Genomic DNA, 14803 nt, shown 5'->3' with positions numbered 1-14803 from the left:
CCGAAGCCGGTTCCTGGGAACGGACCACGGACCCCAAAAAATAGTGGAGGGAGGAATGTAGTGAAATCGCCCAGGGGTGTCAAGCGTCCCGGAGACCCCTGGTCGAACACTACCGGAAGTGACGTCGAGGCTCCCGTTCTAACTTCAGTTCCTAGACCAGACCCGACCTGAACAGACGTGGACACCCACAGCACTAATCAGCCGGGACTAGGAGCCTGTGTTTAACGACACCCTGTTAGACGTTTTGAGTGCAACCAACTGGCCCACGACCCCGCCAAGCGGACTAGGTAAGTTGGTTGTTATCATTAACGTGTGCATTGAGAATTTACAATATTATTTGCTCCATTTGAAGAAATTGTTTTCCTGTTGCGGCGTCTGGGTTTTGAGGTCATATCAGATTTATTTTCAGTGGTAATATCACTCGTCTTGTTGGATTCCCTGTGTGATCCAATACCCGATTCTAGAACCCGTCTTTTTCTGTATTTATCAATATCTAAAAAAACCGAAAGAGTTCGTGTGTGTAAATAATTAAATGGTACATCGTATTTTCTAATTATTGTCAAATAACAATAAAAATACCTTTTATGCGTATACTACTAAGTGTTCAATTTTGACGGTTTAAATATATTTTTAACCTAAAATATGATTTTGATCTACAACAAGGTCCGTCAATTAAATTGGTAAATGTTGTTCGTATTTGTATTAAAAAATTCCATTGAGTCAATTTATAGCTACGATATCTAATATAAAGCAATAGATCTTTATTATGCAATAAACAATTAGTTGGTGAATACCTGCAGGATACACAGTACAGTATACATTTTGAATGTCTCCGAAAATTTTTTAAAAAATGGTAAAATTAGTCAGACAACAGGATGACGAAATATTACATGTATTGTTTTGTTCCGATGAACTCTCGGAAGAATCGCTCGGATTTGAGAGTGTCCATGTGATAATGTTCCCGGAATCTTCCGGTGTGGGCGTCACCATCCCCGGTACTGGGGTCAAGACCTCTTCCACTGGGGTTAGTATCCTTATCATTGAGTCATTCATACCAAAGAATATTTCCCATCCTCCGATATTCGAACATTTGTCTTCCAGTGATTGGCGTAGATGTTGCTTAACTTTGGACTTGGGCGTTAAAGTATCCGACATATTTTCTTTGTAATCCAGATGAGAGAGTGCGGCTGTCGTCTTGGTTAGAGCAACATCGGCGTACAATCTGTGTAGCTAAGGGAAAACTTGATGACGTGTTCAACAATTGAACATTATGACGTCATGATGATTGTGACGTCATTGATATGGATCTGATTTTGCTGTATCTATTTTTAGGCCTAGTTTTGAATATTTTTGAATATATACATTCAATTTAAATGATTTAAAAACCGAGAGTTAGAAGCCATAACGCCAACAATTTGGTTTAATTTATCTATCACGAATAACATTTTTTTTCTGAATTGGAAAACTTAAAATGATTTATGACACCCTGTTTATGAATAAGCGCTGGCCTGATGAAGAAGGGGGAACCATTCGTTACGTAGCCACTATTTAAAATCACATGGTGTGTTTATAAACTTTTGATTTGTACCAAAATGATACCGATATAACATTGGTTTTGATTTTATTAATTTTATGATCTCATCCTAGTTTTATTCATAGACTTTATATCATGGCGGCATTGATACCACAAATGAAGTGCCAACATAAGAAATGTAATCATGAAAGACACATAAGCGTAACATTTTCATATAGATCTGCAACATACTTAACTCCGTGAAACTAAAAAACCAACGCGAAGATGATTAAGATGAATGTTTTTGAAAAAAAACCACAACATTTTAATTTCTCAATGTATTACACATCACCACTGGCCTTCACAGAAGTCTAAGATGCAGTATATTGTAAATTGACTGTATACAATGAATCCAATACATGCATACATATGCTACCCGAGATCTATTATAAATAGCATCTTCCACTTTAATTTATTTGATATACATGTAAATGTCACTTCCTTGATTGTCTTATCATGATATATATATATGTGCTATACAAATACGTTGAACTTTTCTCGACGGTATATGTACATATACATGTACTAGCAAAACGTGTTGAGGCGTCTTTCTCTGCTACTGAGGGCATGTGTGGCCACGAACAAACGCTGTCTTTGAAGAACAACATCCCTGAGATTGAAATAACAAAGTTAGCTTCTTGTAGGCACCATTTATGAACAAAACACTTTACTGTTTTGCAAACGCATCTCAGCATTATTTTATGTTATCCATGAACTATACATAATAAGACTAATGTTTTTACATGTAAATGGATATGAATGTTAATTAACGTCGAGTTTTCAAGCGACTTTGCTAATTTCTCTGTCACCGCCGGAAATCCAGTGTCTAAACTCCACTACGCTCCATTTCTCTGTATTCATATGGATGTTTGACATTTAGAATATTCCAAGTTTTGGCGGACTAAAAAAACACAAGTTAACATCAAATAGAGGTCCGTGGTTATTCCCCTTCCAAACACTTTATGATATCGTCCGGAAGAAAAGCACCTTTAGTGAGGCACTGCTGTGTGTATGTCCACAACGTTTCCTGGTTTTGTATATTTCCTGTTGAAATGAAGAATATGAGATTATATTTACATATGCCCCTATATAGTCAACGGGAGGGGAGTTGCGTTCAAATTAGCGTAAACGCAATGACGTATGAATACAAACGCAGTGCAGGTTCGGACTACTTCTAGTTCACGCTTCATTAAGATTTTGCGTCATAAACTGACGGATTTTAAAATAACAATAAAGAGTTTTTATTAGATCCAATTAAATATGTATTTGACATTAAAACAAAACATGTGTTCAAGCATTGTAACGGTAATAAACTACAAAATGAATCGCTGGTCGGGGCTACAACCGGGGGGCTTTCCTCAGGAATGTTCGGGGAATCCCATAGTTACGTTAGATGTACATGTGTGTACGGTCACTCATCTCATCTAAATATACAGAACATCCGATTGTCGGTGAATAATTCTGGAAGCGTCTAAGCGAACAATAGGTTAACAGATCATATACAGGTTTCCAGAAAAAAAAACATTACAGGTAGCCTATCCGAAACAGTATCATCAGCTTAAATGGCCCCGTCTTTGCATTCAAAATAGGCCTACACACACGCAAACACTTGTCTATCCTCCGTGCAATAAAATAAGTCATGACTGCGAAGAATTTAGTGTATATCGCGTTCTTTGACCGATACATACAAAACAAACATTCAGCAGCTCAACGGTCATACCATCAATAGGCTTTATCACAGTCACTTTCCTCGGTTGAAAATCAAATATGGCGGCTCGCTTCACTACGGACCGCATCACTACCCTGACAACGATACATACCGGTAGTCGTTCCGCCTTGGTTATCTCAATTTTTATTCGAAATGGACATTATTAATATATATTATCAAATTGAAAAAAAAAATATATGTTGAAAATAATTGAAAAGTGTCATTGTTGTATTTCAAACCAAACTGCAGCTATAACATTCAACAATCGGAACTATATCTTCCTGTTGAAATGAAGAATATGAGATTGTAGTTCAATTACGGTTTAAAAGTTGACACTTTAGTGAATGTTATTTTTGTTTTCGTATTTGTTACAAATAAACTCTCAAAGAGGTTGAAAATAATCTCTATTTCTTTTCAAAACTTAATGTTTTGTAATCAAACAAATTTAAAACTTAATTAATAACGTTATCGTCTTCTAACTATCCTATATCTATTATAATTACTTACGTCACTCGACTGTTGATACTGGCAGGTTTACAGTTAATATAATAAACGTCTCGGACACCTTTTAGTTCCGGATTTACTGCTGCATTAATGGTAGTTTCTGCTCCTTCAAATGGTGTTTTCATTTGACCTGTTGTAAAAAAGACATAAAAAAAAATAAAATATTTGGCTTAAACAGTACTGTTAATTTTAACACATTACCAACTTTTATTGGAAATTAAAATAGCGCAATGTCAAACTTTCAATATTTAAAGAAAACATATAAAAACTTTATTGGCTTAATACCAAATACATGTAGGTAAGTGACGACAAACTAGGGGAGGCAACTCTTATTGACCGGAAGGAACGCGCACAGTGTTTTCTATATACGTAAACTCTTGGCCATTATACAGTGTTAAATCGTCAGGGATATAATAAATAGTGCTGTTAATTTTATCACATTGCCAACTCTACCTGGAAATTAAAATAGCACAATGTCGAACTTTTAATATTAAAAGAAAAGATTTAAAAAAACTTTTTTTATGGGATAATACCAAATATATGTAGGTAAGTGACGACAAACTAGGGGAGGCAACTCTTATTGATCGGAAGGAACGTGCCATCGGGTGACTAGTGATAACTGATAAAGAGGAGGAGACGACACCGTCATGTTGAATGACAACAAACAGTAACTTATACATTGTAGGCCTGCTACCTAATACTAGTTTACTTTTTATATTTTACTTACCCACCATTTTTGTCAGACTCGTTAAGACAGAAAATGTCTTCATATCTTTGAAGTTTCTCGACACTTCCGTCTCCACCATGCCCGGATGCAAGCTTGTTACTGTGACGTTTGAGGTTTTAAGTCGTCGGTTCATACTGAACATCTGCATGATCTAAAAATGATTCATTTGGAGAAAAAAATTAAAATGTCAATTAACTGGGGAGTCTTTTTTTTAAACCTTGCTGAGATTAGAAATTGACATCCAAAATACAATAGCATGATCCATTTTTACAAACTAACAATTTCGCGTTATAACAGCCTCGTGTTCTTGCATACGATTCCATTGATCGCTTACTGTTTAACATCTCTAAGCCAAATACGATACCTGGAATGCTTTCGAATTGCCGTAATACAGAATTCTTCCAAAATTTTGCTCATTGAATTGCTTTCCTTGAATTCTGTCTAAGTTTAATTCGGAGTAACGATGGGCCTCGCTCGACACGAGTATAATCCGGCAGTCTTCTCCTGATGTCTTCATTATAGGTAACAAGTGTGCCGTCAGTAGGTACTGACTCAGGTAATTCACCTGTGTATCGAAAAGACAAACATGTCAAAGATCCGCTCAGGTGTTGAATGTCATGCGATAAAATACAAAAGAGGATAGATGAGGGTATGAAACAATGTTTATTTTTATTCGTTTACTCTGATGCAAATATATGTAAATTTCCAAATAGATAAAAAAAACTTTAAAAGAAAATTACCTGAAACATCAATTCATATCCCTCTTCCGTGTATGCTGCAAAACAGATATGATTAGGCTATATTAATGGAAAGCTCTTCGGCTACGATGGGTAGTCACTTTTAAAAAGCATTATTCTCAATATCTTTTGGGTTTATGAAGTCATAGATAAAGAACTAAAAAAAACAAAAACAAAAAAACAGATGGACATTCTTGTTCATAGATACGAACTTCATAAACTCAAAAGATATTGAGAATAATGCTTATAATTTTATTTGAATAACTCAATGAGCTACTAATTGTGCTTTCGTACTTTTATTTAATTTAACAATAAAACAAATCCCATTGAGGTGCACTGATATCTTATCCAATAGTTCAAATTGTCCAATGACTGTGACGCTTTTGAAATTTCAATCGAAAACATTCTGTATGTAAGACGTCATAATTCTCGGCAAACAATTCTTTCGTCTATGGAAAAATAACCTCAAACTTCTCATCAATAGAAATGAGTGTAAGATATAATTCACCCTTGTGTTCCTCGCCATAGGGTGATGTATTAAATGGACAATGCATTAAACCTCACAGTGTTTAAAGAAATATCTTAAAAAGTCGGTTTTTTTGGTGAAATACATATGCGTTTAAATAGTTACGCAAAGACAACATTTACTGTCATGGATATGTTTCTGAACAATTTACCTTGTTTATGAAGACCGATGCCAGCGTTACACACGAGGACATGTAGTTGTCGACCAGAAAGTTTGAATTCCTTGACAAAGTCCATCACCGACTGTAGACTGGCACAGTCTAATTTCATAAACTCTATATTCAGTTCCGGATAGTCAACCACGCCTGGTGTTTTTCTGTCTTTCTCCGCCTCGAATTCTGCGTTCATTCTCGCCATTGCCTGCTCCAGCGATTGAAGAACAACCAGATCAAATCAATTACAATTGTCGCTTACCAATGACTAACGCTTAGGCAATATCAAATGCTACTGACCTTTTCATACAACGATTTAGGAACTTTTAGAGGACTTCGGAGTCAACTAAAATGAAACACAAACTAAATGTTGTCTTCCACAAGACAGGCAGATTAACAGATGTTTTTAAATGACTAATGTTATCAATTAACATACGGTTTTATTGACTAGCTAATATCCACAACGGTATTTTGAAGCCGGAGGTTTGTATTATCTTATTTATATTATCTTACAGCAACTGACCTCTCTCGCCCTGTCCTCTGACCGACAGGCTAGTATGACCGTAGCACCCATCATAGCTATCCATTTGGCTGTTTCATACCCAATACCTGTTGATATAAAGACACAATGTTCTAAGCATATTATTTTTCTTTTCACTTATTTCATCTCGCATTCTTGCTTTATTTTTTGACATCGTGTGGTGTATCAAAGACCCCATTAATCTCCCTTATGCTTAACATTAATGCTTTCTTATGCGAGGATACATTGACAGTATTTGGTCTGAAAAAAGTGAGTTTGATAAGTTGATTTCAAAGCTAATTTGTTCACTATTTCACAAAAATACTGACAAATCACATCCTCAGTACTCCAGGGGTTACTATCACTGTCGTTATATCTATCCATGGATTCAGGAGAAAAAATCCTCAAAAATTACAGGCCCTTCAACGAACGGAATGTACAAAATAATAAATATTTTATTTCCAAACTTGTTAGGATAAATATTAACATTACGTTTAAAGAGATTTAAGTTGGTAGCATTTACTGTTTATGATATCAGTTTTATCCTACCATATTTCGTTGTATCCGATTTTCACGTGATAAAAATCGCATGATTAATTTATCATCACTACCCAGCCTCTCGGTTTGAGACCCTGATATTAGTCAATATAGAACTTGTTATAACATTACATTCATGTTTTGTAAACAAGTCATCTTCATTATGATAATATGGTGCTGTTCTTTATCGCAATGTTTTTAAAATAAAATGTTTTGGTCCAGTTACACAAATGTGTGCTTTCGTGGATAAAACTGATTTATCCTACTACAACAGTTTTGCAGTTTTTTAAAGTAGAATGTTGTTTAATTAGATACAAGGCTTAAAACAAATCAATCACAATTAGCATGCAGTAATTTACACACTATGTATAAATCTATATATTGTTTTATACACGACAGTAACATTATAACATTACCTGTTCAGACCTCGCCATAAGAGTCATGGTATTACACGAGCCGCACAATTTTTTCTTTATACATAATCTCTTGACTATTATAAGCGGAATGTTGTGTAAAACTTCTCAGATATTTAAATCGTCAGGGGTATCCTGTATCACGTGTATGTTGTATTGTCGCTCAGAATAGAAATACACTCGATAAATGTTATTAACCTTTACATGACGACTTCCCTCGTACAAATCTCTCTTTGATCACAATTGCAGTTTATGATACAGAAATACCGCAAACAAGTTGTGTATGTTATTCTGTATGTTATTAGACACACCTCGTTATCTAAGGAATCGTGACATATATATTTTTAAATTTCTACGTTGAAATACGTTTTCAAAAAGCCTGTTTACACACTCCATTGGATTACGTAATTAGTGCATCATTATGTTTTAAAATACTACACATATGCACAACATGCCTAATTGGTAACAAAGACATTACAACAACTTAAAAAGTAGGACATCATGTTCTGGATAAAAAAATGTAATAACAGCTGATGTTATCGGACCACACAATTACCGCTTATTTCATAATGGATTCACCTACCTGTGTTAGCACCGGTTACTATGACAACTCTCTCCTTTGGCAGGGTAACCCTGGGGAAGGACAGATGACCTCCCATATTCGGTAGATTGTACTAGTAGGCGAAATCCACCCTACTACCAACCAAGCTATATATTGACCCCGGGTGGCTGATAACATATTTTGTACATTTACACTTAGGTAGACGATAGGTAAACAATACACCTGTGTTTGATTAGATTGGCAGTAACGGAAGTATCAATAAGATAGTTAAAAACGTGGAATATATAGGATGGTAGTAATAAGTATTTGTAAAAGAAAGAAAAAAAACATTTAAGAAGTGGTCGTTTAATACAAATAAATATTATAACAATAACTATTCCTGTACAATGTAATATACATCTACAGATCATTGCACTGCAAGGATATCAAATGGCAGGAGATACAATTGTCATTCGGACTTTGATCATCATCGTCGTTGTCGTCATCATCATCGCCGTCAAACAAAAACCCTATAATAGACATTATCTGTCTTATGAATTATATTTTGCACCTGTTACATGCTTTAGAACTATTTTAGAACTGACTAAAAAACAAAATAAAATATTGCAATATACGTAGAGGGATGAAACGTAAAAACAGCTATGTATGAAACATGCTTATCAAGAATGACAAATGACTTTGAAGGTACCGACTCTCGTACTTTATAAAAGCATACAAAGTCATCATTTTACTACTAATGAAGAATTAATCGACATGGGTTAACAAGAAAGAGGAACACTTTGTTTTAATATTAACAAGTTATCAGAATCCTGTAAAACCAATATTCATGGGTTTTAATTAACGTTTTGACTGCTGCATACTTTTTGAATATTAGTGAATACAAAGTACACATTAAACATCAAAGAATACCATAATGACCCCTTCAAAATTAATATTAGGATGATCTAGGTGTATTTGAAAGTAAGCTTTAATTTTCATACTTGTTCAACATGATAATACCGAACGAAAAGAAATAAAAAAAAATATCGATTAGTATTGTTTATTGGCTCGTAGTCCATCTACGTCTCGAGAATTCAAGAAAGTTGCAGATATAGCGCAGTTCCCAATTGGGATAAAAAGGAATAAAAAGTGGGAGAAATAAAGTTTTGTCGCCGTGTTCAACAACATCAATGAGGATTCATTAAAAAACATAAATATAGAAAAGTCATCTCTGTGAATATTTTTCAATCCTAGCGATATATTAAAACACTTGCTCGCCTTCCAAAGTTTTTATGATGTCGTCTGAAATGACTAGCCTCTTCTTTAAACACTCTAACGTGTATGTCCATAAAGATTCCTGATTTTGTGTATTCCTGAAATGATTCAAATACGTAAAACGATACAATAAACATCATATTGTCCTACGACGAATTTAATATTTATCATTTTATCTAAACATTATGATGGCAGATATTCAGTATTTGTAAAAATACTGCGATAGCTTTTCTTTCATACAAATGATAATGCATGTTAAGAACATAACTACGCTGGTTACGAGTATATTTCAAAATTTGGCTACACCATATTGTGGAAGGTAACTAAAACATAAAAAAAATAGTCCAGATCAAAAGCAGAAAGTGACAAAACACTACAAAAATCCAATAATTGCATTGTATTAAAAACATAATAAAAAAAGATAGATGAAATTGATACTTCTTGTAATTGGAAGTACTCTACCCCTCCCGAGTACGATATTAAAAGCTACTAGTATTATTGTCCATTACTTACGCTACTACTCTGTGGATTCTGGCAGGCTTACAGTTATCATAATAAACATCACGGACACCTTTCAGTTCCGGATTTACTGCCGCATTAATGCTAGTCTCAGCTCCTTCATAAGGACTCTTTAGTTTACCTGTTTAAACAGAAGTAGCTAGGAAACTTAATGACCTTCAGAAAGGACCCTACCGCTGCTAATTGGACGGTCACTGGAAGTGGGTAGTACTAGATCTAATTAGGTAACCTTTCGACCAGTCAAAATCCGAAATAAAGTAATAGTGGTAACCAATTGTGTGTTTTAAATTCGTATTCTTATCATTTTAAGGCAAAGTATTACTGCGCACTGTAACGAACTACCTGTACATATGTATCATTTTAAGACATAGCATTATTGTGCATTTTTAAAGTACTACATATGCAAACATCAAAACTATTTTATTTAAACACATGTGTTGGTCTGCACTTTCAAAACCAGCAGCTATTTTGAAGTTGTTAGATTTTTTAAACAACTATTGCACCAGCTATACACTATCAAAAGCCAATGTTTGAACGCTATTTTATCAGTTTGCATACTCACCAATACATTTTGTTACACTTGTAAAACAAATAAATGTCTTCATATCCTGGAAGTTCCTCGGTAACTCTGTTTCCACCATGCCCGGATGTAGACTTGTTACTGTGACATTTGAGGCTTTAAGTCGTCGGTTCATACTGAACATCTGCATTATCTGTGAAATAAAAAACAAATGCTGTAGAAATAAAATGCATATAGTAAAGCTTTTTTGGACGCTTCCCCATCAATATCGACTCTGTCGCTTGTTTTAAAATATTTAAATAATTTTATTAATACTATTGGCTGATATGTTGGATTATGAATAAAACAAACAGCTAAGTGATGCGGATGAGAAAATGTCTTATATCTATTCGATCCAATTTAGGCCATAATTGTATTCATTAGTAGCTATAAACGAAGAGCTGATATATGTTGTATTAACTTTACCTGGAAAGCTTTAGAATTTCCGTAAAAGGTTAATCGTCCGAAAGTTTCTTCATTGAATTGGTTTCCTTGAATTGTGTCCAAGTTGAACTCGCAGAAACGGTGGGCCTCGCTAGACACGAGTACAATCCGGCAGTCTTCTCCTGAAGTCTTCAATATAGGTAGCAGGTGTGCCGCCAGTAAAAAGTGGCTAAGGTAATTCACCTATTAAAGGAAACCAGCATTATTCGTTATTATGCCCCAAACATCAAATTTTATAACAAAAATTGCTGCCCTGCAGGTAGGGCGTTAGAATTGTACCTGCTGTCCCTATTGCATGATCGTAAAAGGCGACTAAATTTAGGAACTTATCTTTTCTCTCCTAACTAACTTTATCCTTCTTTTGGCCTAACTTGGCATCCTTCTTTTGGCCTTGAGTTGAGCGTTCGCCTCTGTGAGGAAGGCTCTGGGTTCTCTCCCTTGGCCGAGACACACTTAAGTCTTTAAAAGTGGTAGTTTCTGCTCCTGCTTCGCGCTCAGCATACAGGGAGTGGGACGACTGGTTCGCCTGTTGTCAGTATAATGTGACCGGGTGGGGTGTGATGCTTGGTGTCTTCGGCGGCATGCTTCAGTGATATAGCACTATAAAAAGGGAAACAGTTCCACTATACAAGAAGACACAACCGAATATACCGCAGTCTCCCAAAACACGCACCTCGCAAAACACCGCATACATGGGAGGCCGTCCTTACATGTCCATAGCTGCTAAAAAGGATGTTAATTAATCAAACAAACAAACAAACAAACAAAAATAACAAAATATGAACTCCATTTAAAAATACTGATCTTTATCATTAATCAAACTTGACAGGGTAAAATACAAACTTAAAAAAGAAAATATTTTGTATACGTTTTAATGAAAGTCTGTTTTACCTGAAACATCAGTTCATATCCGTCTCCAGTATACTCTACAACAAATATTCATTGAATCGATCAAACGAGATTGAAATAAGAAAGTTTGAATTTGCTGTTGAAATACAGACATTGAAGACGAATCTAGAGAGAGTATTTCCAAATGACAATCAAAATAGGATGTTTATCAGAAGTAGACTCTCGGTCACAAGTGACTTGATGATGAGTACAAGTTCTTGTTTGGTCTATCTTTTCATATTACAGTGTTATCTGGTGGAGACTAGATAATGATTTTACGCCGTTCATTCGTGTGTAAAAATGACGTCGTTACAAATACAGGGTGTAATAGCAGCAATTCCTATCCCAAAGCATAGACAACTCTGTGATGTGTAAATACAAAATAGAATCGAATTACATTTAAGTGGGTGATATGATTGCGTTGCCGTGTCTTTGATTTCAAGCCTGATATTGCTTATTCGATTATCAATATTCAACATTATTGTAGAAAAAAATGGCGGTCCGTCTATGACTGAACTTATTTCCATCTTTAAAATATTTCATTTTTTCTCATAAAAGATTCCAATCATAATTTACCTTGTTTATGAAGACCGATACCAGCGTTACACACGAGGACGTGTAGTTGTCGACCAGAAAGTTTGAATTCCTCGACAAAGTCCATCACCGACTCTAGACTGGCACAGTCTAATTTCATAAACTCTAGGCTCAGTTCCGGATAGTCAACCACTCCGATTGTCTTTCGTTCTTTCTCCAGTTTGAAATCTGTATTCATTCGTACCATTGCCTATATGAACCAACCATGACAAGGTTATATGCAGCCCTGTTGGATATTACTAGCCCAAAAGGCAAACCGGTGAATAAAAACGTCAGGAGATGCTAAAGCAATAAGTTAGAGTGGTAGGATAAGCAGATTATTGTCTCGAAAAAGTATGTGACATCCAGTAAAAGAACTTGATCTCAAACTGTAAGGGACCAGGTCACTAGTTTGAGGAATACGGAACATTCCAGTAATCAGAAGTTGACCATCGAAAATAATAGGCCTACTGGTTTGAACCTTAGACAAACCTTGAAAGTCAATTCCGTCTTTGCATACACAGAGTTAGCTCCCTTGCCGGTAGGTATCCATTGTGACGTCATTATTTTTTGAGCGCAATTCACGTCGTTTTCTCCGAAAACTATGACGATACGCTCGCAAACACATGACGTCTCAATCAATACCTACCCGCAAGTGCAGATAACTATAATAATGCAAATGCAGAATAACGTGTTTATCGGTATGAAAATATTTACGAACGTGATTATCAATCATAATATTAATAAAAAAATATGTACTTTATAAAAAGCACGTTGTAAAATGATAAATGTATACCTAGTTAGCGATCGTCATAACGTAATTGAGTTTTAAATGTTCACTTAATTTGATACTCAATACAAAATGCATAGAAAAATATAAATATGACAACAGATATTTGTCTTTTTCTTAAGTGATATTTTAACTTAAAAGTTTACCTCTCTCGCCCTGTCCTCTGACCGACATGCCAGTATGACCGTAGCCCCCATCATTGCTATCCATTTGGCTGTTTCATACCCAATACCTTCGAACATTAATCATATTGAATATTTTATTGAAAAAAAATAGACATTAGAAAAAAAAATCCATTCGTTTAAAACGAGAGGAAGCTCAGAAAAAAAGAAATTTCCTTATAATGTCAATGATCAATTATGTCAACGTTTCTTCAAACACTAAGTAATGGTGAAGTTTTATAATTATTAGTCAATGGAATGCGATATAAACATCAATATAAAAAATCCAAAGCCCATTGTATTGGAGGTTATTCAGCATTTCTTTTTCTAATTGGTAGTTGAGATATCCTCAGTCATGAACATATATATAAGAGAATGGCCATAAAGCTCGGTGTTTTGAAATGAATTCATAAATCAAACTGACCACCATTAACTATAAGGAGGAGTGTTTGTGTTGTATATGTATGTAAACATTTGCCTTGTTTACTTCCACACAACATCCTGTAAATCCTGCCTTCCTCTAGTATACCATGCCAGGGTTAAATATTTACAGTATTAGACTGGCCACCAGTTTCTAGAATATTAAAAAAAATCACTAAAATTTGGCTTGATTATTTTTGTCTCTACTACATGCCTGATTCTAAGTTATAAACTAGGGGGAGATAATCTAGTAAAGAACTCTGCTGAGAAAGTCTTATCAGCAACTTAGGGTCTGGCGGCCATGCCAGGGTTAAATATTTACAGTATTAGAATGTTTAAAACCAACAGGGACGATTTGAACACATCATGTTCATTATAAAACAGACTACAATATATGTCGGTAGAATATTTAGTGAGATAGATGGTAAGTTAAAACAGTAGAGAAGCTAGACACATACAAATTATGGTTGGAATCCAATCAAATGTTTTAGAGTTTTATAAAGTTACCTACCTGTATTGGCACCGGTTACTATGGCAACCCTCTCCTTTGGTAGGGTAACTCTGGGGAAGGATTGGTGACCTCCCATACTCGATAATGTTTATATTGAACTACACATACCTCCCGATTTATACGTTCACTGTGACCCAGGGTAGAGGTTCACATTCACATATGTGTACCGGTATGTGTATACGATTATAAACATAGAGTGTATATGTTGGTATAGGCTTTATGTTCAGCTATTGGAAGTTGTGCCGTGTGGTGTGCTATATTTAGAATGATCTATTGATTAGTCGATCAATCCTTTCGCAACGCAGAGTTATCCTTTCTTGATGTGTTTTTGTCACACGTTTACGCACTGCAATGTTACCTTAGCAACGATATGATTTCAAATTCATTGACTACTAACAAGAAAAGTCCTACTTCAATTTCAATTTCAACAAATTTTATTTCGAATAACGAAAAAGGATTAAACAACAGGCTTTGCCTATATTAGTTTTCTCCTAGTAACAATGATTATATACATATGATTCAACAAAATTCTAATTTTGAACATATTCATGAACATATACTGTAGCAATTGTATTGATGAATAATGTTGGGTTAAGGACAGTATTTAAGATATCATCTCCAATATACTTATGTGCGAAATTTATTGTTTTTTAAAATATATATAATCATAATTTAGAGATTAGAATACAATATAAATGACTGGATCCATCCACACATAGGATACAG

The 14803-nt window shown here is 34.9% G+C and overlaps 2 protein-coding genes across 6 annotated transcripts; both read right to left on the bottom strand.

The window, feature by feature from the left end:
* Nucleotides 1-1802: 1802 nt before the first annotated feature.
* On the bottom strand, nucleotides 1803-8239 carry LOC138332719 (retinol dehydrogenase 14-like). Of its 2 annotated transcripts, none has more exons than XM_069280709.1 (8): nucleotides 7980-8239; nucleotides 6450-6535; nucleotides 5927-6134; nucleotides 5253-5287; nucleotides 4877-5077; nucleotides 4513-4663; nucleotides 3788-3915; nucleotides 1803-2615 (listed from the first exon to the last, which is right to left on the bottom strand). In XM_069280709.1, the coding sequence occupies exons 1-8, from the start codon at nucleotides 8053-8055 to the stop codon at nucleotides 2514-2516; spliced, it is 987 nt and encodes a 328-aa protein (XP_069136810.1). In that variant the 5' UTR covers nucleotides 8056-8239; the 3' UTR covers nucleotides 1803-2513. The 2 variants fall into 2 exon arrangements, with proteins under 2 accessions (XP_069136810.1, XP_069136814.1); XM_069280713.1 differs by having other exon boundaries at nucleotides 3846-3915.
* Nucleotides 8240-8983: 744 nt separating this feature from the next.
* LOC138332690 (polyprenol dehydrogenase-like) lies at nucleotides 8984-14295 on the bottom strand. Of its 4 annotated transcripts, none has more exons than XM_069280690.1 (8): nucleotides 14078-14293; nucleotides 13132-13217; nucleotides 12199-12406; nucleotides 11626-11660; nucleotides 10717-10917; nucleotides 10294-10444; nucleotides 9784-9852; nucleotides 8984-9310 (listed from the first exon to the last, which is right to left on the bottom strand). In XM_069280690.1, exons 1-8 carry the CDS (start codon nucleotides 14151-14153, stop codon nucleotides 9270-9272), a joined length of 867 nt encoding a protein of 288 aa, XP_069136791.1. In that variant the 5' UTR covers nucleotides 14154-14293; the 3' UTR covers nucleotides 8984-9269. The 4 variants fall into 4 exon arrangements, with proteins under 4 accessions (XP_069136791.1, XP_069136784.1, XP_069136804.1 ...); XM_069280683.1 differs by having other exon boundaries at nucleotides 9726-9852; nucleotides 14078-14282; XM_069280697.1 differs by having other exon boundaries at nucleotides 9198-9310; nucleotides 9757-9852; nucleotides 14078-14292.
* Nucleotides 14296-14803: the final 508 nt, after the last annotated feature.

The sequence above is a fragment of the Argopecten irradians genome, chromosome 1 (genome assembly GCF_041381155.1).
Source record: "Argopecten irradians isolate NY chromosome 1, Ai_NY, whole genome shotgun sequence".
In the NCBI taxonomy this organism is placed as follows: Eukaryota; Metazoa; Mollusca; class Bivalvia; order Pectinida; family Pectinidae; genus Argopecten; species Argopecten irradians.
This window is presented reverse-complemented; position numbering and strand designations above follow the sequence as displayed.

Coding starts and splice junctions, on each gene's coding strand:
- LOC138332690 (XM_069280683.1), bottom strand. CDS start 14,153: ATGGGAGGTCACCAATCCTTCCCCAGAGTTACCCTACCAAAGGAGAGG. Junction 13,218..14,077: donor AGTAACCGGTGCCAATACAG/GTAGGTAACTTT, acceptor TAATGTTCGAAG/GTATTGGGTATGAAACAGCC. Junction 10,918..11,625: donor GATATGAACTGATGTTTCAG/GTAAAACAGACT, acceptor TTCCTTTAATAG/GTGAATTACCTTAGCCACTT.
- LOC138332719 (XM_069280709.1), bottom strand. CDS start 8,055: ATGGGAGGTCATCTGTCCTTCCCCAGGGTTACCCTGCCAAAGGAGAGA. Junction 6,135..6,449: donor CAGAGGACAGGGCGAGAGAG/GTCAGTTGCTGT, acceptor TCGCTGGAGCAG/GCAATGGCGAGAATGAACGC. Junction 5,288..5,926: donor CATCGGTCTTCATAAACAAG/GTAAATTGTTCA, acceptor TCTGTTTTGCAG/CATACACGGAAGAGGGATAT.